This window comes from Synchiropus splendidus, chromosome 9 (assembly GCF_027744825.2).
Source record: "Synchiropus splendidus isolate RoL2022-P1 chromosome 9, RoL_Sspl_1.0, whole genome shotgun sequence".
Taxonomy (NCBI): Eukaryota; Metazoa; Chordata; class Actinopteri; order Syngnathiformes; family Callionymidae; genus Synchiropus; species Synchiropus splendidus.
Window position 1 is genome coordinate 22,773,546 of NC_071342.1, and position 23,833 is coordinate 22,797,378.

The 23,833-nt window shown below is 50.6% G+C and overlaps 2 protein-coding genes and 1 long non-coding RNA gene across 7 annotated transcripts in view; 2 read left to right on the forward strand and 1 right to left on the reverse strand.

Annotated features, from left to right (window-relative positions):
- The first annotated feature begins 6 nt into the window (after positions 1 to 6).
- ttc27 (tetratricopeptide repeat domain 27) lies at positions 7 to 11,718 on the forward strand. 2 transcript variants are annotated; one of them, XM_053874734.1, is made up of 21 exons: positions 7 to 821; positions 1,158 to 1,354; positions 2,447 to 2,624; positions 2,791 to 2,914; positions 3,110 to 3,235; positions 4,286 to 4,388; positions 4,543 to 4,701; positions 4,781 to 4,911; positions 4,988 to 5,100; positions 5,166 to 5,232; positions 5,727 to 5,840; positions 6,049 to 6,144; positions 6,866 to 6,988; positions 7,770 to 7,997; positions 8,072 to 8,170; positions 8,879 to 8,931; positions 8,998 to 9,163; positions 9,932 to 10,129; positions 10,189 to 10,300; positions 10,905 to 11,005; positions 11,064 to 11,718. In XM_053874734.1, exons 2-21 carry the CDS (start codon positions 1,264 to 1,266, stop codon positions 11,184 to 11,186), a joined length of 2,505 nt encoding a protein of 834 aa, XP_053730709.1. In that variant the 5' UTR covers positions 7 to 821; positions 1,158 to 1,263; the 3' UTR covers positions 11,187 to 11,718. The 2 variants fall into 2 exon arrangements, with proteins under 2 accessions (XP_053730709.1, XP_053730710.1); XM_053874735.1 differs by lacking the exon at positions 1,158 to 1,354.
- Positions 8,064 to 16,789, reverse strand: LOC128764706 (uncharacterized). 2 transcript variants are annotated; one of them, XR_008415787.1, is made up of 3 exons: positions 15,971 to 16,789; positions 15,310 to 15,515; positions 8,064 to 10,917 (listed from the first exon to the last, which is right to left on the reverse strand). It is a non-coding gene; the product is annotated as an uncharacterized LOC128764706 (long non-coding RNA). The 2 variants fall into 2 exon arrangements; XR_008415786.1 differs by having other exon boundaries at positions 15,954 to 16,789.
- Positions 16,042 to 23,833, forward strand: part of ltbp1 (latent transforming growth factor beta binding protein 1) — a 42,204-nt gene continuing 34,412 nt past the window's right edge. For 2 of the 3 annotated variants that reach the window (XM_053874732.1, XM_053874733.1), the window contains exons 1-2: positions 16,043 to 16,717; positions 21,618 to 21,688. In XM_053874732.1, coding sequence (XP_053730707.1) covers positions 16,413 to 16,717; positions 21,618 to 21,688 — 376 coding nt within the window. In that variant the 5' untranslated portion in view covers positions 16,043 to 16,412. Of the gene's footprint in view, positions 16,718 to 21,617; positions 21,689 to 23,833 lie in introns of all 3 variants that reach the window. The other variant, XM_053874731.1, reaches the window with a different exon arrangement.

Sequence of the window (23,833 nt, forward strand, 5' to 3'; positions counted from 1 at the left end):
CCCCCCCCCCCCCCCCCCCGGTCGTCCGTCGCTTCCTCTGCTTTCCGATTAAAGCTCCGGTTCTTAAATGCTGTTTTCCCTCCGACCAGACTCGACGCGAGCGCAAGTGAGCGGCGGCCGCGGACGCGTTTGGAGTCGCCGGCGGCGTGCATGTGTGTTGTTTCTGTTTGTGCGCGTGCTACAATCCCCGTGAGAGACGAAGCTGCGATGTGCCTTGGATCGACGCCACACCACCAAAAACTCGCACCGAGAACCTTTTTTTCTTTCTTTCTTTGTGGTTTTTGTTCTGGCAGACGACAACGCGTCTGACATCCGACTGCTTTTTTATTCTGTTGATCAAACGAAATGCACTTTCTATTTTACTCACTCACTAGAAAAGTCGCATTCTTCTTTTGCTAGTTGATTAAACGGAGCTTGAAAACGACCCGCCTGGTGTCTGTGTGTGCGCGTCTCGCCTCAGGTCCCCGCGGAGCGAGGAGCCGCGCCTGGAGCCCCCGGCGCGTGAGTACGAGTGACGTCACTGACCCGTTACCTTCTCCTCAAACGAGGCTCCGCTCACACAGTTACTGAATATTTTCAGACCGCTGCTGCGATGGATGGGTTTGACGCGCGCTGGTCACGTGAGCTGACGCGCGTGCGTTCGATGACGTCAGAAAACGCAGCGAGTCCGGAGCTACAAACTCATGAATCAACGAAACTCGGAGCATCAACTGAACGTCACGTGTTTGTCATGTCGACTCTTGAAGTTTGTGACCAAAATAGAGAGTGGCGATTTGTCTTCGCTGCGTTGTGATGTTCACGGTTCTTCAATAATCCACAAGGTTCGTGTCTGTCAGAGTTTATTGTGGGATATAATTTTGTGGACTTAAATCACAATTGGAAAAAACAATGACTGTTTCACCTTAATCGGCAGTTCTGACGTCATCATACTTAGATATTTGCCAGTTTGTGACCTTCTGTACTTTCGCGCCGTTGTGTTTTTGTTGTCTTACTTTGTTCGCCTAATCTATCTGCATATTGAACATTCCGGAATGTTTTGAACCTGATCACTTTTGTTTGTTTACTCGTCTGAAGTTCGTGTCACTTTAAGTGAATCCCAGAATGCACCGCGCGTGTGTCATGGCGGCTCGCTGACATCCGTATTCCACATGTGTTAGACCGGACTCGTCCTCCGTTTCTTCTCCGCCTGCTTCTCTTTGGGGGTTCGTCCCGGCTGAAGACGACTTGGGTGACTCGCGCACGCAGCCGCCGGTTCCGGGAGCCATGTTGCTGGAGGTCCAGACGTCCGTCCTGCGAGGCTGCGTGCCTCCGGGCGAGGAGCCGCGCTGGCAGCGGGACGTGTTCAGCTCCGCAGGTGAGCCGCTCCCGGCGAAGGTGTCGCGACGCTGCGCCGAGGGTTCGGCTGTAGCGCACATGACGTCACACGAGTCTGTTTTGTTGTCATGAACCGCGCGGTCATTTCCAGCACCGTCCGTCGCATTTTGAACCCATTGCTGCGATTGTATTCGCCGAAACTCGGTGTTTATTCTTTGGTTTGTGCTCGACATTTGCTGTCGCCTTCGTCTCCGAGTAGATCAACGTTTAAACCAGCAGTATTTCGGTGTTTGATGTCGAGCGTGTTGCTCAATGAGGGCGACGCCGGGTCGATGTCACCTGGTGGACGAGTGTGCGCGAGCCGTGCGTGTGCCAGTGATGGAGCTCAGCTCTCGCCTCCGCAGTCATTCAACTGTTCCTCGGCTTTTTTTTAACAACGCGTTTCTCGAGTGGCTCAGTTCCGGAATGGTGCGATCCGTGTTCTTTCCAGATGGACTCGATTCTTCTCTGGCCATTGTGTCTCAGCACGTTCATCATCAACCTCATTGGTTCTACACTTCATCTCCTACGTTCCAAACCATCTGAGCTTTGGCTCCGAACCCGTCCCTCTGAGACACTCATTTCTGACCTGGTCTTCAAGTCGCCCCTCATGACACCCTCTGACTCCTGAGTCTCTACGACTGGGACCTCTGCTGTCGTACAAGGCTTCTCTTCACTCTTGCTGCTGCTCTGACGCCACAGCAGTCTCCACCGTCTCTTCTTCACCTCCCTCACATCAGCTGTTTCCGCTCCTTCATGTTCACTCGTCCTCCTCCCTCTCATCCTCCTATTCCTTCTTCAACTTCTGTACGCCGCCCTCGCTTCAGGTCATGAAATGTGATGCTCTTGTGTGAAGGTCTGACTCCACGTCCGTGTGTCTGGTAGCTGAACAGAGGAACACAAAACGATGATAACAAGAAAATCATTGAGCAGAAACAGTTCATCAGCTGTGTCTCACAAACATAAGCTGAAGGACGTGTGAAGGTCAGGGGACTCGTGGCTCTTGACATTATTTGAGGAAGTTTGTGGTGGGAGGTTCGGCTTGTTGGCGCGGCTTCAGACCGCAGCGTCTCAGTAGATCTGTTCCCTGCAGAGTCAGGCTCAGCGCTGGAGTCTTTGATGAGCGGGGACCTGGTGGCCGTCCTGCGGAGCCCAAGGGTGTTGGACCTGCTGATGGGGGGTGGCGACTCCGTGGAGGGGGAGGACGTCGAGGCTTTTCTGGAGCGACGGATCATCAAGTACCTGAGTGAGGCACCGGAGGATGTGGACAGGTGAGTGAAGGACTCGTCCTCGTGGTTGGTGTGATGGTGAGCTTGACATGTTTGTCCCTTGTGAGTCGTCGTGACTGCACTTTAGTGTGGCACCGAAGCACATCTGGAATCGAATGTTGTTGACTGTATTCCATGAGAAGATCATCCTGGTGTTGCTCTTCTGCAGGAAGCTGCTGGTGTTGGCCCTCACTGTGTCCTGCATCCACATGTTCGTGCAGAGTAACTGGACCGGACCTCCGCTCTCCATCGACCTGTCGGAGCTGTTGCCTGCGTCTCTCCACTCCTCTCAGGTGTGACATCATCACTAGGTGACCCTCGAGTCAGCATGGACTGGGCTCTCCTGGTGCATTCTCCATTTCATCGCCCGATTTTAGTTTCCGTAGCTGCTTAAAGTGACAAAGAGAAAGTCCCTCATTTTCGGAGCATCCGTGTGGTTTCTCCACCAGTGAAGTGTCTCTGTGGAACACTGTCGTCTCTCGCTGCAGGAGTCCATTCACTCCAGCCTGCTGCTGGACGGAGAGTCGGTGTACAGCCTGGTGTCCAACCCCGTCCTGCTGCTGCTGGCCAGAGTCGTCCTCACCAAGTGCTCGCACCTTCTGAGCGACCTGCAGGTCAGTGTCCCTCCCTCGCAGAAACGAATGGCAGCCGACTTTTGTTGACTTTCTCTCACTTGCGTCGGACGTTGCTCTTGATGTTCAAGTCAGAAGAGACGAGCTGTTGCTTGAGTAGAATGTTAAAGCCTCGTCTGAGAGACTTGTGTCTCAGTGACCTCCCAGTGAGACCTGTCGGATTCCCCCAATATTTGGAGCATCAACTTGACTAAGTCAGTTGTCAAGAGAGTGATCTTATGTAAATCCACGTAAAATGATATCATCTACCACGTTGGTTCTGTTGAATTAAAGCGCTAAAAAAGTGTAAAACAATTTCTAAGTGGATCAAATTCAGCGCAGTGTTCCACCCAGTGAGAACCAGAATGTAGATAAACGGTAAGCAATGATGCCAATATATGAACACAGAGTCCAGGTGAGGTCCACAGCTCTTGTGAGGCTCCGCCTCTGGGCCTCTCTGGTGCCACTGGAAGAGAGAGAGTCATGAGCTACCTTGTGGTGATTGGTCTGGTTGAGACTCATTCTGTACCCATCGCCATGGCAACAGTGACCCACCCTCACTGTCAGGTGATTCAGTGGTGAGTGAGACGGGTCTCACCTCCTGCAACTAGTGGAGATGAAGCTCAGCGACACTGATCCGTCACCAGGCAACAGGAGCCAAGGGTCATCCTGTTACCATGGCGATGCAGCGGGCTCTCAGGGCGACACGTACCTCTGAGGGGACCAGGTGGTGGGGGTCCACCCACCGCTCTCCCTGACCTGCCAAAGAAAGGCTCCTCTTTCAGTGGATGGAGCTGTGAGTCGCACAAGGCAAGCGACTCAACAGGAAGTCAGTCTTGGACTTGAAGGAAACAAGTTGCACTCATGAACTCGAGTTGTTCCGAACACGTCTCAAGAGGATAAAATGATTCCAGCTGTGTTGTTTGAATTGAGTCTGACGACTGGCAACACTGTGGGACTCGGGTCAAGTGTCGCAAACCTCTTCTTCATACGGGACGTCACGTGACCTGGCTCAGACCCGTCCTCTCTCTCTCTCTCTCTTGGTCTCCGCAGCTGCTGCCCTGGTGGACCGTTCGCTATGTCAGCCTGCACCAGCAGATCCTGGAGGCTCGTTCTCAGCAGCTCTTCAGTCTGGCCCAGAGCAGCATGCAGGAAGGTGTGTGAGGAGCACCTCAAGGTGGCGCTCTTCTCGCCACATTTTCCGTTGTTCATCAGCTGGAAAAAGACCTTCTCCGGCCAGATCTGAACGGTTGACTCTGACTGGCAGAAGTTGAGAGAGCGTGGTGTCATCGGATGTCTCTGTCTCACAGTTCTGGGTCGCCAGTCTCTGCTGACCCACCAGAGGAATCTGTTGATCCAGTTCCACCTGGAGTGCGTCTACACGTGTTTGAGCTACTACGAGTACCAGCCTGCCAAAGAGCACATCAACAGAGCCGTGGAGCTGGCCGGCCTGGCCGTCAACACCACAGGTGGGTGGAGGCGGGGGGGTCAGAGGTCAAGAGAACCTGCAGAATCCTTGCTGACTGAGGTTCTGGTGTCTCCACAAAGGAGCGCTGGGCAAACGCACTCGGTTTCAGGAGAACTACCTGGCTCAGATGATCCTGGAGGTGAGGCGGCTGCAGGACCAGACGGGTTCTGACCTGAGTCCCAGTCCGACTCCAGCCTCCAGCCTGCCCAAGGTAGGAACTGCTGTGACCTCCATGGAGAGCACGCTGCGCCGTCGTCTCCTCGTGCTGAGCTCTGTCTCTGGTGCAGGACTACAGTCTGGGCGACGACACTCTGCTGGACAAGATCAGTTTGGCCGAGCCGGATCAGTTTCAGCTGCCGGACCTGCTGGCGGAGGAACAGGCGGTGATCCTGGGACTGTGGTGCGTTCTCTGACCGAACCGGGCCTCTGGCTCTCTTGCTCAACGCTGTCTCTCTCCTCCTGCAGCACTGACTTCCAGAAGAACAACCCGGTCCACAAGCTCACGTCAGAGGAGCTGCTGGCCTTCACAACGGTGAGTTGGCCCCCGTCTCTCTCAGGGACCTGAAGGCTCAGCAGGTCAGTGGCAGGTCGAGTCGGGAGGAGCCCCTGCAGCCGGCTCTGTGAGCAGGCATCTCTCCAGTCTCCATGTAGATCCAGGAGTCTGCAGGCTGGTTAGATGGTTGTCACATGCCTGGCCGACCCCTTCTGGACTCCAGGTCGGCTCCATCCAGGTCCTCTCACGACTGTCTCGTCTTGCTGTGGAGCCATCCAGCTGTTGCTCACTCATCCATCTTTCACCCGTTCATTATTCATTCATCCATCCTTCGATCATCTATCATTCATTTGTTCGTCCATCTGTCTCCCATTCAGCCATCATTCCTTCTTCCATCCATCATTCATGGTTCATCGTGTGCTCCTCCATCAGTGGAACATACATTTAAGACCAAACGTTCTGTGTCTTGCTTTGTTTCCATGGAGTGGACCGTAGACATTTGACTCTGGTCCCGTCTCTCTGTGTCTCTGCAGACGCTTCTCTCTCAGCCCAAGTTCTGGGCCGTGCATGTGGCGGCGCTCTTCCTCCGGACCAAACTGGAGCGAGGGAAGACTCGCTTTGTGGAGAGAGCCATGATGCAGACCCAGGCAAGTCTCGCCTCATCCTGGCCAGATCCGAGCGGACTGGACCTGAGGTCTGATGTCCAGTCGTGAGTTTGACTGTGAAGGTTCATGTGTTAACTCTAGTCGCTCTGATCTTCAGGTTAGTCATGTGATGAGGACGACAAGGAAGCTGTGGAGTCCTCGTGAAGTGGAGCGGCTCCTCTTGTTCACGTGTCTTTTCTCCTCCCTCCAGGCCATCGCAGACCACTTTGAGAACCAGAGCTGTCCTGTGACTGAGCGCCTGAAGGTCTTCTACTGCTGCCAGGCTCCGACCAGATGGGTGGTCCAGGTAAAGTCCAGATGACCTGTTTCCTTGACTTGACTCGTCCATGTTGTGTGTGTCAGAGCTGTCCTCTTCTCATGGTGGACCTTCTCTTCACTGTGTCAGGGTCAATGACAACGTCACAGCTGAGTCAGGGCAGGTCTCAGGTTGCGCTGGTTGTTCTGTCACGGGGAAAGCGTGGGAACACTTTCCCTCAGAAGAGCGAGGCACAGAGTTGACCGTCACAGAGCTGTCCTGGAGTGTTGAGGGGGATCGGGGGGACGGGGCACCACCCAGGCAGGGCCTAATAACTGATGCAGCAATAAAGCTGGAATTGAAGCGTCTCTGTTGCCTCCTGGGGACCTGAAGTGGGGCAGCAGCCGAGGACTGCAGGAGCGTCTCCTCCTCATGAGGCACATTCACTCGACCCTGCTCAGACTCAGAGGTCTTCTTCTCCGTGTGCTCGCTGCATTTGAAGGCAGCGGCGTCTCAGAGATGTTCCGACCATCAGAGCCTCAAACCTTCTCTCAGCTGTAGCTTCTTAGCTTCACATAAAAACGTTTACACTTGGTGCAAGTGACTCCTCTCCACTGCAGTTTTGGATCAACCTTTGGTTCCTGCCGTCAGTCGGTGAGGTGGTTGAGTGTTGGTCTTCTGGACACTTGTGCTGTCGATGCTTGCGTCTGTGCTTCCGTTGAGTGAAGCTTCTGATAGCAGTTAGCATCACTAGCGACTTGTCTGTCCACAGAAGCAGCTGAGCAGCCTGATGATCGACCTCGGCTGCCTGAGCTCCGCCTTGCTCATCTACGAGAAGCTGGAGCTCTGGGAGGACGTCGTCATCTGCTACGAGAAGCTCGGCAAGCACGGCAAGGTCGGTGCTCACACACACACACGTTTATAACACTGACCTTGACACTGAGGACTCTGAACCAAACTGGAACCCAGTTATAATGACACAGTTGTTTTTGACGTTTTCACCCTCAAAAGATCAGTGTGAACCGGCCAAATTGTCCTCATAAGATCAGTGTCCACGGAAAATTGTAAATACACGTACACACACGGTTGCATGCACACAAACTGATACACTTGTGTGTATCCTGCCTTGTGTCTCCTGCTGCGACCACTCGGCTGTTCCTGTCACATGATGATGATGGGCCAATGAGAAGGCGGCGCACACACGTCACATGACGCTGTTCTGCGAGCAGTTTTGGAGAGTTGCAGCTCGTGTAATTGCTCTTGAACAGTGGGAGCTGGAGCCTTCATACCTCAGTGCTCTCAAATGCAGTCTGAGCTGATGGAAACTGCTCCACCGGTAAAACGCCCAGCGACCGCGGAGTCGTTGGCTTTTCTTTTACACCAGAGTCAATACGATCCAGCGGAACGTGGAGGCACACATAACACGAGAGGTCGTCCATTACAGGCGGGGGAGGAGAGGGGTGGTGAAGGGGACCCTGGAGGACCAGGAGAAGTGGAGGTTGGAAAGTTGTAGAAAGTGAATTTGTGCTGCAGCAGTGGAGGTTTTATGTCAGAAGAGGGAGAAGGTTGAGTCCACTGCGTCGGCCGCCCACACTGATCACGCAGAGGTCACAGCCTCACTGTGACCTCAGACTCAAACCCTCAGCACTGCAGCTGCTCTCATGCTGTGTCCCCAGGCGGAGGAGATCATCCGCCAGGAGCTGGCGAAGAAGGAGACGCCGAGCCTCTACTGCCTCCTGGGGGACGTCCTGAGGGACCACCAGTACTACGACCGGGCCTGGGAGCTGTCGGGCGGCCGCAGCGCCAGAGCCATGCGATCCAAGGCTCTGCTGCACCTCCGCGCCAAAGAGTTCCAGCAGTGTGCCGACTGCTTCGAGCTGTCGCTGAAGATCAACCACATGCAGGTACCAGTCACCTGACGGTGTCCAGGGGGGTCGAGCCGTCTTCGTCTGAACCAGGTGTTTGTGTTCATGCGCAGCTGGGCGTCTGGTTCTCCCTGGGTTGTGCGTACTTCGCCCTGGAGAGCTGGGAAGGGGCTGCCAAGGCTTTCCAGAGATGTGTGGAACTGGAACCTGATGTGAGTGGCACCAACACCACAACACACCCATGACATCAAGACTAACGCCAGTGTGGTGAAGCCGACAGTCAAATACTTTGCTGTACGACAGGGGGTCTTTTACAACACAGAACCTTTGTCAGTGCACGAGTTCCTGGTCCACTCATCCCACTGATGCACAAGACACGTGGCAGCTAGGATGAGAACAACAACAACAACAACAACAACAAACATGGAGGAATCCCTGAACACAAGCAAACAAAAGCATCTGTTTGCTTTTGTTCAGGGAGGTTTTTCACTACACAATGTCCAGGGTTTCCACTACTCTGAATGGACTTGAAATTCTTATATAACATTGAAATTCTTATACAAATATTTTCAAGACATTAAAAGAGCTTTAGTTTAAATAAGGTGATATAAAAACTTGAATATAGCCACCATGGTGATGTATTGTGATATTGTCAAACTGATGCAAAGCGAACAATCGTTTTCTTTTTTTCTTTATTTTTATATTTTTCCTTATAGCATTAAAATGTGATTGAGATTAATCATAAATGCTAATTAACTAGATTAATTTTTGAAATTTAATCCCATCCCTATATATATATATTCACGGCACTGTCATCACCTCCACTCCTGAAGTTTTGAAGCATCAAATGCGGGTTTTATTCTCCCATTGTCACCATGATGAAGCCAAGTGAAGCTCTAACACCTACTGTTGTCATCTAGAATGCAGAAGCCTGGAACAACCTGTCGTCGGCGCACATCCGCCTGAACAGGAAGTGAGTGCAGAGGGAGTGAGCATGACGGGGAAGAGCTCGCCGTCTCACCGCCGCCGTGTCTTTCAGGACCAAAGCCTTCCGCTCGCTGCAGGAGGCCCTGCGCTGCAACTACGAGCACTGGCAGATCTGGGAGAACTACATCGGCGTGAGCGTGGACGTGGGAGAGTTCCGGGAAGCGGTGAGGGCGTACCACCAGCTGATGGAGCTCAAGGAGAACTACAAGGACATGCAGGTAGGGGTCAAAGGTCCAACGTCTTGGACGCTGAAGCATCATCGTGTCAGGGCCGACGTGGCTCCTGAGCGAGTGGGCAGGAGAAGTTTGGGGAGCTCAGAGCGAGCGCCTTCCCTCCGACTGTTTGTTCTCCCCGTGGCGCTGGTGGATCATCTCTATTGTGGTCACATCAGCAGACTCATTAGCAGCAAGCAGGAAGCCTCTCTTAATCACCTCTCGGTAATTGCACCCCCAGCAACAGCAGAAAGGAGGCGCCGGCTCTCGGCCTGAGCCGCAGCATCATTTCCAGGATTATTAATTCTTCCCACCGATGGCTGCGACTCCTGTCGCTGCGGCGCAATCAAGCCGGAGGAGGATCTTCTCCCCCCCGGGAAGGTTCCTAATCACACCCTGGTTTACTGCTGCTGAAGCCCACGTTCTCATGCCGCCGTCTTTTCGCTGCTGTAAATCGGAGGTCAGCGGCAGTGTGTTGCTCCGCAGTGAAGGACGCTGGTGGTGTCACTGAGGTCAGCAGCCAATTCTGCTGTTGCCCGGCAACACGTGTGTGTTGTCTCCTGCAGGTTGCTTTGGAACGTTGCCCACTGTCGGGTGACAGAGTGGGTGAGCGTTGCCAGATGGGCGAGCAACCTTAGCTCCTCGTAGTAGCTCGTCCAGTCTCGGGTCGCGAGCAGAGAGACCAGGAAACTGCTCATCGGCTGGGTCACATGACTGAGAAGCAGAATGCATAGAAACTTCAACAACGAAGCTGACGCTCCTCTTCGTCCGCAGGTCCTCAAGATCCTTGTCCGGGCGGTTGTGGAGAACCTGCCCGACAGCCAGGGAGCACCGGCGGCCTCTCTTGGTCCCAAACTGAGGGAGCTGCTGGGACGGGTCAGTGCCCGCCACAGCAGCGACGCTGAAGTCTGGCACCAGTACGCCCAGCTGTATGGCGGCGGACGCAGCGCAAACATGGAGGAGAACGAGAAGGTCTGTGCCACATCCCTGGTGTCCATGTTGATCCCGTCTGAACAGCTCTCTGCTTTCAGGCACTTCACTTCCTCAACAAAGCTCATCGCTGCACACTGCAAGCCAGCGGGTGGGAGAAAGACCCGGCGGCCCTCAAGACCATAGTGGAGAAGGCCGTGGCCCTCGGAGAAGGTGAGACGGGAATCATCTTTGCTCACTCACGCCACTACGTCATGAGGCGAGATAATCATGGTGTAGTTCCTCTCTCTGCCAATAGGAGGCAGCATTTATGCATCTGTGAATCTCACTGTTGTCGGTTTCTCTATGGGCCACTGTTTTTCAACCTTTTTGGGGAACACTTGGTTCAATGAAAAAATCCCGAGGCGTTTGGAAGTAAAAGGTCACATTAGCCGTTAGCTCTGTGACAATCTGTGGTGTCGCAGGACCGACAAGGATCACGCCAATGTTCTGTTGTGAAGGTGTGTGGTCAACTTAGAGACACGTCAGGTTTAAAAACAACTTCAAGTTGCACATTTGACTGGCTTCTCCACTGTGTGTGAGAATGTGGGAAGAGGAAGAATGTGACCGAATCCATGTGGTCTCCTCACATTGCTATTATTATTGTTCTCATTGTCATGATTTCATGTCATCACCCACCTCTATCTCCGGACCCATGAGGTGAAACTGGATCACTTCCCACGGCTCACCTGACACTCTCTCACAGGACATCTGGTCTGAGACTGTGATGGTTCAGTCGGACTTCATCAACTGTGTGTGTGTCTCTCTTTATCGCCAGCTACCATCAGCTGCTGCAAGACAAAAAGCAATCCTTCAGAAGCTCTCCAGATGTTGTCCTCTGCTCGGCTCAGTCTCAGGAGTTTGTCCACCAAAGCCAAGGTTGGTCCTCTGCGTCATGCAGTTCCCGGTTCTAGTCTGACTGTCCTCATTCCTCCAGCAAACACACACAGACGTGCTGACGGGTCAGCTGCACCAGGACCTGCAGGACGGCGTCGCTGACCTGGACAGACTGGTCACAGAGCTGCAGGAACTGGCCGGGAACCTGCGCAACACCAGCTGACTGACCTGTGGATCGGTGTTTTTATGTCTGTAAGATAACTTTGTATTCGTCAGGTCACCATGAGAGGCAAGACCACAATAAATAGCTGGACCCAACGTGCATGTCAACCCTTCGTTCCCAGCGTGTCCTGGCTCGGCCCTGGGGCCTCCACCCTGTCCACTCACACCTGAGGATCTTGATGCTGCTTCTTTTCTCACACACACACAGAACAATTGTGTGTGTGTTTCCAGCCTTCACACTCCCGTGACACTGCCTCTCAGGATCCATACAAACATCGTCTGAGCAGGCCCGGCTCCTCGAGGAGCAGCTGCACTCGTACACACTCACAGAATTCCTGGCATGTTTCGGTGATGTCACCCCTCCATTACATCACTCATTTAGCTTGCCTGAAGAGCTCAGACGCGCTCATAAGCTTCTCACGTTCAGTGCTGTCTGACTGAACTGCTCCTCTGACTGAATATGATGGGAATTGAACCCACAGCCATGTGTCTGTACCGTCATGTTACATCTGGTACAACTGTTGCGCTGCCGTAAAACCAGCCAAGCCAAAATATATGCATTTGAAATCCTCTCAAAATGCTTCTTTATGAAATCGATATGAAAATGAAGGACAACTATAATTTTCGTTTGTTTTGTAAACAGACAATGCAGTTTCAGTTACCGTTTTATGAAAATCTTTCTTTTTTATATTCAGTTCAATTCTAGTTTTAGTTTTTTGTTAGTTTTTGTTGACTATCATAACCTTGGTCCACTGCTCAGCCAACATACATAACCACCCTACACTCACACGTTCAACTGGTTCACTGACGCGAGGCAATGGTGGATGCAGCTCTCTTGAGCAACAGCTAATGCTTCACTAGTTAGCATCATTGTTCTCAAGGCTACATTCAGGATACACAAATGTTTTATGAATGAAGCTGTTCAGAAGACAACATGGAACGTAACAGATGTTTAAGCACGCTAATCATCAAGTGACCAAGTCAGCAGGAGTGTGGTGGGATGAGGCTGCAGCAGTGAGTCACGTCTGCAGCTGATGGTCAGGCTCAGAGAGAAGTGGAAACACCAGAGTTCTGCAGCTGGAAGGTGACGTCATGGACTCTCAGAAACGCTCGTCTCACCTTCATGTCAGTTTCATTGCTTCCTCATGTTGTCGCCTCCAAACATCACAAAATCTGCTCGCCTCCTGAGTCACAAAAACTCAACGCTACAAAACGTTTACTGGGGAAAGGAAATGTTTACAGACAAAAGTCCTCAACAGTTGAAACACTGGAAGCAATTAAGCAGTCGCTGACTTTGACACGACTCTGGTTGCCTCTGAGCGAGCGGCGCAGGGTGACGTCAGGCTTACGAGGAGCAGCAGCAGCGCTTAATCGACTGTAAAAGAGCCACAGTCAGGAACCAATTTGAGTCTTGGCCACAATTGTGTCGACTCGGTACCATGTGGTGGTGGACGTGTATCAAGTCGACATTTTGGTTTCCAGACTAAGACTGTGGTTGGATTGATGGTGGCGACAGCTGGTGGCAGTTAGAGCTTCACAATCAGTTGAGAGCTGGAGGGGAGTAACCGACTCGACATCCATGAGGAGCACAACTAGATCCATCCACCACAGACGGGGCGCAGTGTTGAAGCTGCACACGGGCCTGGACAAGCCCCTGCTTGTAGAGACAGAGGTCTTCAATGTTCTGGACCTCTCTGGGAATGGAACCCTCACACTAGCTTGTCTTGACCGTCACATGTCCCTGACACATTCCTGGGTCCTTCAATATGATCACTGGCTCCTGGAGGCCTCACAACATCATCCCACTTATGACACCACATGGAGCGAAGTGTGGAGAAGCTCGACCTGGTCATGGTCCCTGCAATGACCTCAAAAAGCATGGATACCAAGCTTTTATGTGTGATTGACAAAAGGAATCATCAGGGTCAGTGGCCACCAGAGTGAGGGGCTCCAGTGTGAGTCGGTTTGACTGAGAGGTTAGAAAACCATGGTCCATGAATCAATGTTTGTCCCGTACTGTATGTCCAGCTTCACATGTCTCAGACCCAAAAGTTCCCTCTGCTTTGACCAGCTCTCCCACGTGCAACTCAGAGGAGCAGCAGGAAGTGTACGTGAGACAATGTGTTCCAGCTGGTGTCTTTTATTTGGACGAGATATTTGAGGAAGACTAAACACTTGCTTGAATGACCCGAGTGCCCAGGGCCAGAACGAGTCTGGGTTCTGATCATCATCTTCCATTGTGAGGAGAGGTCTCCCGGCGTCAGGCTCAGAAGAGCCAGCAGTAACAGGTAAAATATTTGTGGAGAAGCTGTTGAAGCTTCTGACCCTTGTATGCACCACACATGGCGGAGCTCAGAGTTCCAGTTGAAGAGCTTCCTCTGGACCAGCCAGAAGGGACCAGCATGTATCGTCAGTGCATCATGGGGACTCGCTTGTGACTGTTTTGTCTCACAGCTGGCCACTGATGAGGGCAACAGAGGACATCTAATCTCCTGAAATGGACTCCAAACTGGACAAATGTAGTCAGGGGTCCACAAAAATGAAGACGGAAGGAACAAACAAAGGTAACCAAATCACAACCTCGGTGGTGAGTTAAGCAAGATGACTTGAAGGTGAGGCGTTGGAACATGCTGCCTCTGTGGATGAACGACTTTCAGCCGTGACCTTGACCTCCATGAAGGGGAGTTGAGGAATGAACGTGTACAGCATGATTCTCCACACTATGTTGCCTTAGGGGCTGATCTCTCATCGGCTTATCAGGAGTTTCTTCTGGAGCTTCACCAGCTCGAGCTCACAGTGAAGAGCCTTCTCCAGAATGGCGTTGGCTTTTCGCTCCATCCTCAGCACGGCCTTCAGTCGTGACTGAGCCTGCAGTGCCCCGACATACAAGACCTCTCTGTCCTCCTCAGCCAGGCTAACCCTACGATGCCACCTGGCAACATGGATGTCTCCATCGATCCGGTGCCGGGCGACGGCCAGAATGTCTCTCTTCATCGTCTCAGCCAAGAGTGGATTTGCCTCCTTCTGTGACGGCTCTTCCTCAAAGTTGTTTTCCGTTTCCGGTCCAGGCTCAGCTGCGTGGCCTTCAGACGTACACCCTGGTTCCACGAGGATGAATTCTCGACTCTCAGTCTCAGAGATGGGGAGTGAGATGGGAGCGTCTTCTTCAGTTCTGTCAGGGGCCTCCACACGGGAGCCTTCCCTTGGTTCACCCCCGGCTTCCACCAGCACGTATTCTTCCACGTCGTCCCCTGTCGCCGCCACAGTCCGCTCTGTCTCTTTCGTATCCTCGTCCACCAGACCCAGGGCAGGTGGTGGAGACTTCTCTTCACTCGACATTTTCAACTCCAAATGTTTGGTGAAGCTGGTTTTCAAAATCCTTTCATGGTGTTCTCTGTTGGCTTCTCTGTAGCATGCTGCTGGTGAGCTGCTGCTTCACACCTTCATCCATCCTGGTGCGATAATGCAGTCCTCTCTCCGTCAGGCTGTGAACCGCTATTAATCATCTTCAGTCGCTTTGATATTTCGTCCTCACCTTTGATTTCTGCTGGTTCAATGTCACGCGACTTTGACGTCTTCGGCACCTTATGACGTCATTTTGAACTGAGTTGAGATAGAAAGGAGTTGATTGGGCCCAATTTGGGTCAATATTCTATTCTAATTGTAGTACTTTCCAGCGACTGTCCAAACCTTCTTGGGCATGGAGGTCTCCAGAGCTTCAGAGGTTGCCACTGGACTCCTCCTCCACTTTCCGTTAGAGGATGCCCCACAGATGGAGACATGCTTGGCCTGAACACCACCTTCACCTTCAGCTTCTGTAGCAAGGCAGTGGAGGCGTGTTGTGGGGTTGTTATCGTGTTGCAGTCTATTTTCCAAACAAACTTCAGGATATGAGGGAGGGAAAAGGCCTTATTTAGCTTCGACATTTTCACTCAGGCAACTTTTGTTTCTAGCGTTTTAGACATGAATGGCTGAGTGTTGAGTTGTTTTGAGAGGACAGTAACTTGACTGTGACACAAGCTGCTCACTGGCTACTTTACATGGTATCAAAGCGTAATTTCTCCTGTGTTGTCCAATGGAAAGATATGATTTAATATTTGCCAAAACCTGAGGGCTGTACTCACCTTTGTTCAGAACTGGGGTCCTTTGATGTCGCAGAAGCCCCAGGAACGTTGTGGTGGTCTCCAACACAACAGTTAGGAACCAGAGCTCTGCTGGCTCTGGACACCTGCAGATGTGTGGCTGATAAACTGCATGTGCGCGACACCCTCGAGGGAGCAGGTCTGGAAACATCACATGTCTCGACACGAGCAGCCGACATCACTTCCTCCTGCAGGCAGAGTTTAATGTCAATGGAGAGACAGAATCAAACTTTTCAATTAACTGCAGGAGAGTTTGACAATACAACTTGTTTAGAACACCACGTCATCTTTCACCTAAAGCCAATGTTTATTTATCATATTTTAAACAGCTTTACTAAGTGACCGACAGCACTATGTCACAAATGGTTTTCATTCAACTCTCTTATTTCAATTGACTTGTTTGGTCTGTGACTTAAAAGCTGAATGTAAAAAAATGTTAACTGCTAAAAAAGTGTTTTTTATTGAAAGTGATTTTTATTTTAGTGAGTTTTTCTAACAAAAGATAATAGTAAACGTTTAAAATACTTAAGTGTTCCTGAATAAAGTAATAAAAAACGAGTGATTTTAACAAACTTCAGTCACAAAGACGTCCTGCAGCGAAGAAAGCAAAAGTCTTGAGAAAGTACCGTGTCAAACCAAATACCAGCTCATGACGGTGAAGATGATGGCGACGAGCGTCACTCTTCATGACGACACACCAGGTTCGATTGCTGTTATGGAGGTCCATCCGTTGGTCAGGTGGACGGGTGGCGCGGGGGTCCGGTTCTGACCAGGCACTGGCTCCGTCGAAGCTCCTGAGTAAGAGACGGCCCAGGACCCCCGCGTGACGTCACTTCTGGAGGCGGCTGCTTCACCTCAGAACTCCGGGATAGAAACTTTCCGGAGTCGAGCACCGGAGAACCTCCAGACCAGCACCGGGACACAGCGGAACTTTTGACCTCCACGTTGCCATAGAAACGCCGTCTCTTCTTCGCGGGCGTGTTGGGTTCGAGTCCCGCTCGGTACCTGCGGGAGAATGTGGAGGAAGACCGACGCCTCCTCGTAACTTCCTCCCGAGCTCGTCGAACTTTTCCTCCCTCGCGGACATGACTCGCTCGGAACTCGCTCTCCTTCTGTGTCTCGGCTCGTTTCTGGCCCTGATAAGCGGGTCAGCGGAGCAGCAGGGTCCGGGTCCGGGCGCCTTCAGGAGGCTCTACGTGCTCCAGCCGGGGTCGGCAGCCGGAGCGGACCGGGGGCTGAGAGTCAGCTCCATCTCGACGCGGCCCGGACAACCGCAGACCTACAACCTGGAGCTGAACGCCAAGTTCGACGGTCAAGTTCGAACCCGCAGGATGGGGAGCCAGGCGGGTTCCGACCCGCAGCAGACGGAGCAGAGCCTGAAGCTGTCCGGGTGAGTCAGTGGTCAAAGACCCGACCGTTTCGCCGGGTTTATCATTGTTTATCACGGACGTTCAAATGACTGTTCAAGCGGACATGTTTGTTAATGGGCTCGTGGCAGGTCAGTCAAGGTGCTTTTAGGGCCCGCTGGTCTTCTGCTCCGTGATGTTTCCACCTGAGCTTCTACTGCTGCATGTTCCTTCATCACTGGTGTGGAATTGGTTGGTGTGTACCTCCGTTGCTCTCCAACACAAGTGTGACGCGAACACGACCGGCAGAAATTTTGGTTTACCCTCAGAAGAAAGTTCTGGAGACAGCAGTCAGTCCGGTGCTGGATGTTACCAGGTTCCTTGAACGCACCTGCGATAGTAAATGACTAGTCAGAGATGGTCGGCGCCGCCTGAAGGCTGATGATGCACGTTAACACTGATACACGTGGAGATGCCAGTGTTCCAGCTGAGGTGAGGGACAATCGGTGACTCCAAACGTGCGTACACTCGATGGAAAGAGCGTCCAGGGGGGACGAGACAATCTCACTTTCAGACCCATGTTTGTTGTTGCAGGAGTGCAGGTTATAGACTCTGGTAAATACAAGCTTACTGACACTGTGGGGGCAGTTTTGTCCCCGTGTGTGATGGAGTCTGTCACACTGTTGATACTCCAGAAGGCTGCTCATGTACTGTAGTGTTAGTATTGACAAGAGGCCAGCCATAATACATGGTCACATTCGATGTTAAAACTGGTTTTCTTCTTAGGTTGTCCTCATCTGAACCATAACTTCAGTGTGAGCCATGAGGCTTCATGTTGGTGTTTTTGCTCGCTCATTGTTCTGCACCTGTTGTCTCACCTGTACGTAGCCCCGGAAGTGACATGCATGTGTTTATGTTTTTGGATGTGACATGCATAACTTTTTTTTTTTCTCCCGAGATAACAGTTATTCTTGAGATAATTTGTATCTCGAGTTAATTTTCGGGATAAAAAAATAAAGTCATGCATGTCGCTTCCAGGGACACGTAATACGTATAGCTTAGCCACATATGGTATTATTTTGAGTAGAAGGCACTTGATCAGAGTGTTAAAAGTGCACAGACTTGCAGACAGTGACTGACAACGTTGACAAATAGTTATGAAGCCATGGGAGACATAGTGGTTACAGGTGGATGGATACAAAATGCTTTGCCAGAGAGGCAGCTACGCATGCGCTGACATTTACGATTATATCTTGAGATAAACATTATCTTGAGATAACTGTTATCTCAGAAAAAATAAAGTCATGCATGCCACATCCAAAAAAAAGAAACACATGCATGTCACTTCCAGGGCTCCGTACACCCAAGATACTCACAGATGGATATTTAACTAGCCAACAAATGGTCATCTTCCATGCAAAGCCTTGGCTCCACAAAGGCATGAGAATCTGCAAGTTTTAATCTAATTCAGGGAAATTACCAGGGAGAAACACCTATCTCATGGAAACCAGTTTGATGGTCCTAGGATTAGGGCACTGTACAGGCACTATTGATTGGAAATGTAGAGCCTCCAATCTCTCATGTCTTTCATGGTTTAGCAAGGTTTTTCTTCCAAACAGTCATCACGCCACCATTAAACCAGATTTATAATATCTGTTGATTGTCGGTTTGGTGTTGCATGTTTCAGATGAGACCTCATTGGTTAAGCTATGTGTGCTTAGCTCCCCTTCTTGACATCAGCTTTCTCAATGAAACCCTCAGCTGCTCAGTCGTCGACATTGGCTGGAGTCTTACTGATGAACCGCATGTCTGCGGATGGAGGAGCAACAGGTCTCACCATGGCTCTTCATGCTGTGGAGGGGGAGCAGCTAACATCAGTGGCAGTAGCTACATTATGGCTTAAAGAAGGAATCGCACAAGTGTGAGCCGAGACATCCTGATATGAGCCGCCTCGAGCTTCTTCTCATGGAGGAGCAGAGGGTCTGCTGTGAGTCTCCTCCGGATAGATTAGATTAGATGGCCTTTATTAGTCCCACATGACTAACCTTCTACCTCTAGACTTCACAGGACATACCTTCTTGATCCTTCAGTGAGGAAAACATAAACTTTAATCAGGTCAAATCCTGAAAACAGCAGAGGTTTAAATGTAAAATAAAAACTGGTTGACCGGATTGTGATGGCTGACAAAGGCGCTGAGTTGACAGGTACGCAATAGTTTTGAAAGTGTGAATGTAATTAGCACAAGTTAATGTAGAGGACCTGACCTCAGAGGAGGAGGTGTTGGGTTCAGCTCTCCACTCCAGTGAGAGTTGCCGGTGGTGTGATGTCACACTGAGAGCTTTGTCCCACCAGAGTGGAGGAGGCGAGGGGGTCACCTGGTGTTGGTCATGTGAGTGTGAAGACCGGCGATGACAGAGCTAGAAGCAGCTCTGCTGCGGTGGTCAAGCTTTACTGTTGCAGATTGCAGAAGAACGAAACACAAAAAGAAAATGGGAACTGTTTTCACTGACTCATGGTGCAGAGCTCCCCTGGCATGGCACCAGAGTGCAGGATGACGGCGTTCAGTGGGAAGAGAAGTATGTTCCGTGATGTAACTGAGGAATAATGATGACTGAACTTGTTGGCCACAAATGAAACCAGCGTTAATCGGTCGCAGCCGTCGCCCCGACACTCTCGGGGATCTGAGTTCCTGTGCGGGCGCTCGTGTCTGAGACCTTTCGATCTGACCACGAGCCGCTTCTTAAATGTTTCTGGGAGCTGGAACGGACACCACACACACAAACATTCTGGTCATATTGAGGTGCAACCGTGCTGGAGTGCAGATCCACTGGGACACTCTCTGTTGGACTCCACCTGGACCTCATCTTTCCGTCTTTCCACTGGGACCCCTGATGCATGTTCGCAACAATGAGTGGCTGGAGCCGGCTTTCATCCACCCAGGTGAACACCTGCGAGCTGTGTCTTCATGTGTATTCACGAGTATGTTCCAGTGTCTGTGACACCTCATCCGCTTGAGAGGCTTCAGCAGAAGCACGTTCTGAAGAAGAGCCTTGAGGTTCAGGTCCATCGTGTTCTCTATATCACAGCAAGAACGCCACTCCAGTCTCACACCTTAAACATGTGACCTTGTTCTGTGGCTGAGGTCATTTGAGAATCGGTTCAGTGAAGGTTCACTTCGTCACGCTGGTCTGCAGGAAGTGCTCATGTGCGTTACGACAGCCCTGTTCTCCAGAGAGCCTTGTCCTCCTTCCTTCCCAAACTGAACTGGGGTCACCTGCCTCTAATCTCGCTGAGAGCAACTCACAGACAGCTCTAACAAGGAAGTGACCTCAACAGTGCCAGGGTCCTGGCTGTGTGAGGTCCGACGCCTCGGCTGCTCCGCTCACGAGCCACAACTCTGATGTGGATCAGAGAACACAGTGCGGTTCAGTCACCTGGACGCTAACAAGGATTAAGAAGTGCCAGGAAACACGAGAGCAGAGTGGCCAACTTCGCTGTTTGGAAACCACTTGTCGACCATGAACAGACGGACCAGGATGGACCGGACCGCTTCCTCCCCCAGCGCAGACACCTGGTGGATCAGCAGAGCGACAGCTGCAGAACTGGACTGGAGGAGGTTCGCAGTCTATTTTGCACAACATAGGTACCAGCAGCAGGAGCCACCGTGGTGTCGTGTGTCGGCCACATTTGTCTGGGTCATCGTGCATCTGTCAAGAAGCATCTCTGTTGTCCAGCCCAGACTGAGTGACAGTGATGGTTCAGGGACTTCAGGTCCTGCGCTGCTCTTTCAGGAGAATCCATCTGATTTATCTCATTGTTTTTGATGTTTGGACAGTGTGTCTCACAAACAATAATGGGGACATTTTTTTCAAGTCATGGCCTCAGTGTTGGTGAGGTGACCAGCGCCTCACTGCAGTCCGGACTCCCACAGTTGGAGGATCCTCAGAAGTCATCACAAGGCGGTGTCCAGTGCTGCAGCAGCTCCTGTGATGTTGTTGTTGACCCTCATTTGTGACCTGTCCACTGCAGACCTGGACCCATATTCCTAAAGATTCTGAGAATCCTCCCGGAGAGCTCCTGACTTGACCTAAAAATTCCTCAGGAGGAGTCTTGGGATAGGATTCCAGAATGGACTGGAACTTTTATCTTGGTGGGGAGGTTTGGTTGACCCTGTTCCTACGAGTCATCACTTCAAAAGCTGTGATTGGTTGATCCTAAAAGCTAGATAACAAAATATCATAAACTGTCTAAATATAATACAATAAAAATAATATATATACTTTTCAAAATAAACTTAAACATACATAGTGTAAGTAAAGTGTAAATGAAAGTATCTTAAAGTATTTTACGATATCCGACATCTCGATATTTTGATGATGTTTCAATGCATAGAATGGATCCAGACTAGTGATATTAGTCATCAGGGTTGGGGAGCAGCGCAGCCACAGAAATGTCCACAAGTTCCAGTTGCAACATTGTCTTTTCTTTTCAATCAAAAATGCATTGCTTTTGCTAGGCGGTTCTTCATGTTACCGAGGTGTCTCCACATCATGTTGCTACCAACAGAGACGTCCTCCCTCAATCTTCCCTCTGCAGTCCTGGGAAAACATTCATTCTCTCTTCTGTAATCAACTCTGGTATGTGAAGCTGTCCAGAGCCAAAAATGCCTGAGTCCATTTATAACCTCTGTTAGGTTGCCAGGACAGAAACACTTTTTGGTGGCCTTGTTAATATTAGATGGGCGGGGAACCAAAATCGTTTGGGGACGCAGAAGCGTTTAATTCTGGACACACGTCCTGAACATGGAGTTTGACTGAACTATCGTGTGTGCAGAGCATCTTCCCGAGGCGTCGGATCGAAACATGCCGGTGTTCGGCTCTGGATTCCTTCAACCGACTCACTTAAACTCTGCCAGCGTCTGATGCTGTTGTTGTATTTCTGCAGTGTGAACGTCTGTGGAGGTCACTGCTGTCATGGATGGAGTAAAGCTCAGGGGTCACAGCGCTGCACCAAACGTAAGTAACCTGGTCTGGTCTTCACTAACTGACGCCGTCATGATGCATGAACAGTCTCAAAGTAAAGTGGACTTTGACTTGGACACCACCAGACCTCCAAGACCTCCAACTATCCCTCATGATGGTCAGCTCCTTCAAGTCTATTGCAGACATTAGTTTCCTCCAGAGGAACTGGGCCCACTGAGATAGAGCCTCATGGTGTGATGTCATCAGCAGGTGACTAACTGATCTGATGGTCTGATGCATCCGACTTTGTAAATTCGATAAACACACGGCTCATGCTCGCTGCGTTGGACCTGCGCACATGAACATGACAACACCATGACGGCGCGCCGCGCTCTGCAGCATTCGCCAGCCAACAACGGCACATGTGGTGGACTTTGGTTTATGATCATAGTTTTAAACTTATTTTTAATACAGGGAACCTTTGATAATGGCACCAGATCCCTGTTTACTTTATTACATGGAGAGGTCTTCAGTAAGGCCATGAAAAACAACCATTTTAGGAGAGAGAGTTGTGAAAAGGTTTTTCATCACACAAGACAAAGGACTGACAGTTTGGATCATGATCTGGAGAATAGAATCTGACTCCATGATCATTTCTTCACCTGATTTCTCATGTTTCTTCAGTAGCATCTAGGAAATGTGTCCAGACTGCTCCATAGTTCAAGTCAACTGTTTAGAGACATGAGATACAGCAAACAGACGGCTCCATTTAACCCCTAAATAAAGCTGGCAGAGCAGCCTGTCAGACACCAGCGGCTTCTACCAGAGACCTGAAACATTGAGTTTCTCATCTCTGCACTGAGTTCACTGTTCTATTGAGACATCAACAGATCATGATGTTGGAGACAAACTCCACTAATACGTTTCATCATAAAACAGTTTCTAGAGAGACTGTAGTGTCCAACACATGGAAGAGAAGGAGCGTGGATTTATCCTGATAATTATCGTTATCGCCGTAATGACAACATTTATCGTGAAAACGTTTTTGTCCATATTCCTACTTCAGACCCATGGTGACACCTGAGTTGTGGTCCAGTACCATGAACACAACATAGCTGGAACGTGTTCGTCATTTCACACAGCAGATCTTTTTAACCTCTCCCTCGCGTCACTGTCGGTCATGTGACCCCTGAAGAATCTTTAACCGCCACGCTAACGAGACGCTGAATGTTTGTTTTGAACTCCAGTCCTGAAAACTCAGCTGCTCTACATCATCCAGGGCTCAGAAGATCCCAGATGTGAGTCACGAGTCGTAACCAGAGAGTGCTCCTGCTGCCCGAGCAGCTGCCTTCCTCTGATAAGAAGCTCCTAAGGTCTGCCCTGACTGGGAGCAGCTTTGGGCTCAGTCTGGTATCAGAGGACTTCTGGGTGGAGAGACACTGTTTACACAGGCACCGGAAACTCTGGAGCAGCAGACAAAGACCAACAGCAGACTTCAACAATCTGTCAGTGTGTCGCCGCAGAACATGTGTTTCTGATTCCAATTTTAAGTCTGAAGCCTCTGACCTGACTGGAGTTTACATGAAGAGACAAACAGATGTTTACACTTCTCTATTTGTATTGTGTTGTCACCTCGACTTGTCTTTACTTGTGGTCTCTGATTCATTCCCACAACAAGGATGAGGAGTTGTGTGTGAGCTGAGCTCCTGCACTCCTTTCTTTTTCTTTAAGCTCCTTGATGCTCATTTCAATTGGAGTATGATTGTTTTTTTTGCTCCTCTCTATTTCAGTTTTTGTTTGCTTTTATACTTACATTGTTGTTTTCTTAGTTTTTTGTTTGTGTCAAAGGTAAAAACAATGGATTTCTTTCTTGTTACTTCCTGATTTTTACTTTTGATTTTTGCATATAGCTGTTTTTAGTTTTCCATGTTTGCCGTCATTCGACCAAGATGAGATCACTCTCAAACACACACAAAAACAACAAACTATCCAGTGGAGAAGTCCAAAAAAAGCTGACATTCAAAAATGAAAACAGCAGGAAGCACTTGACAAAGCAGAGAGTGAAATGTAGAATCTAAATAGTGAGGGGAGGAGAGGAAGGCCAGCACCGAGCATGGAAGTGAGACCGCATGAGCACCATGAGCTGGAGCTTGTAGATGACGTTCTGGTGTTCCTGGTGACCACAGCGGCCGCTGACCG

What these genes read in the sequence shown, in the direction of transcription:
- ttc27 (XM_053874734.1), top strand. Translation starts at nt 1,264, where the DNA reads ATGTTGCTGGAGGTCCAGACGTCCGTCCTGCGAGGCTGCGTGCCTCCG. An exon ending in GCACCGGAGGATGTGGACAG is followed by an intron (nt 2,625 to 2,790) that starts GTGAGTGAAGGA and finishes GCTCTTCTGCAG; the next exon opens with GAAGCTGCTGGTGTTGGCCC. An exon ending in AGAACTACAAGGACATGCAG is followed by an intron (nt 9,164 to 9,931) that starts GTAGGGGTCAAA and finishes CTTCGTCCGCAG; the next exon opens with GTCCTCAAGATCCTTGTCCG.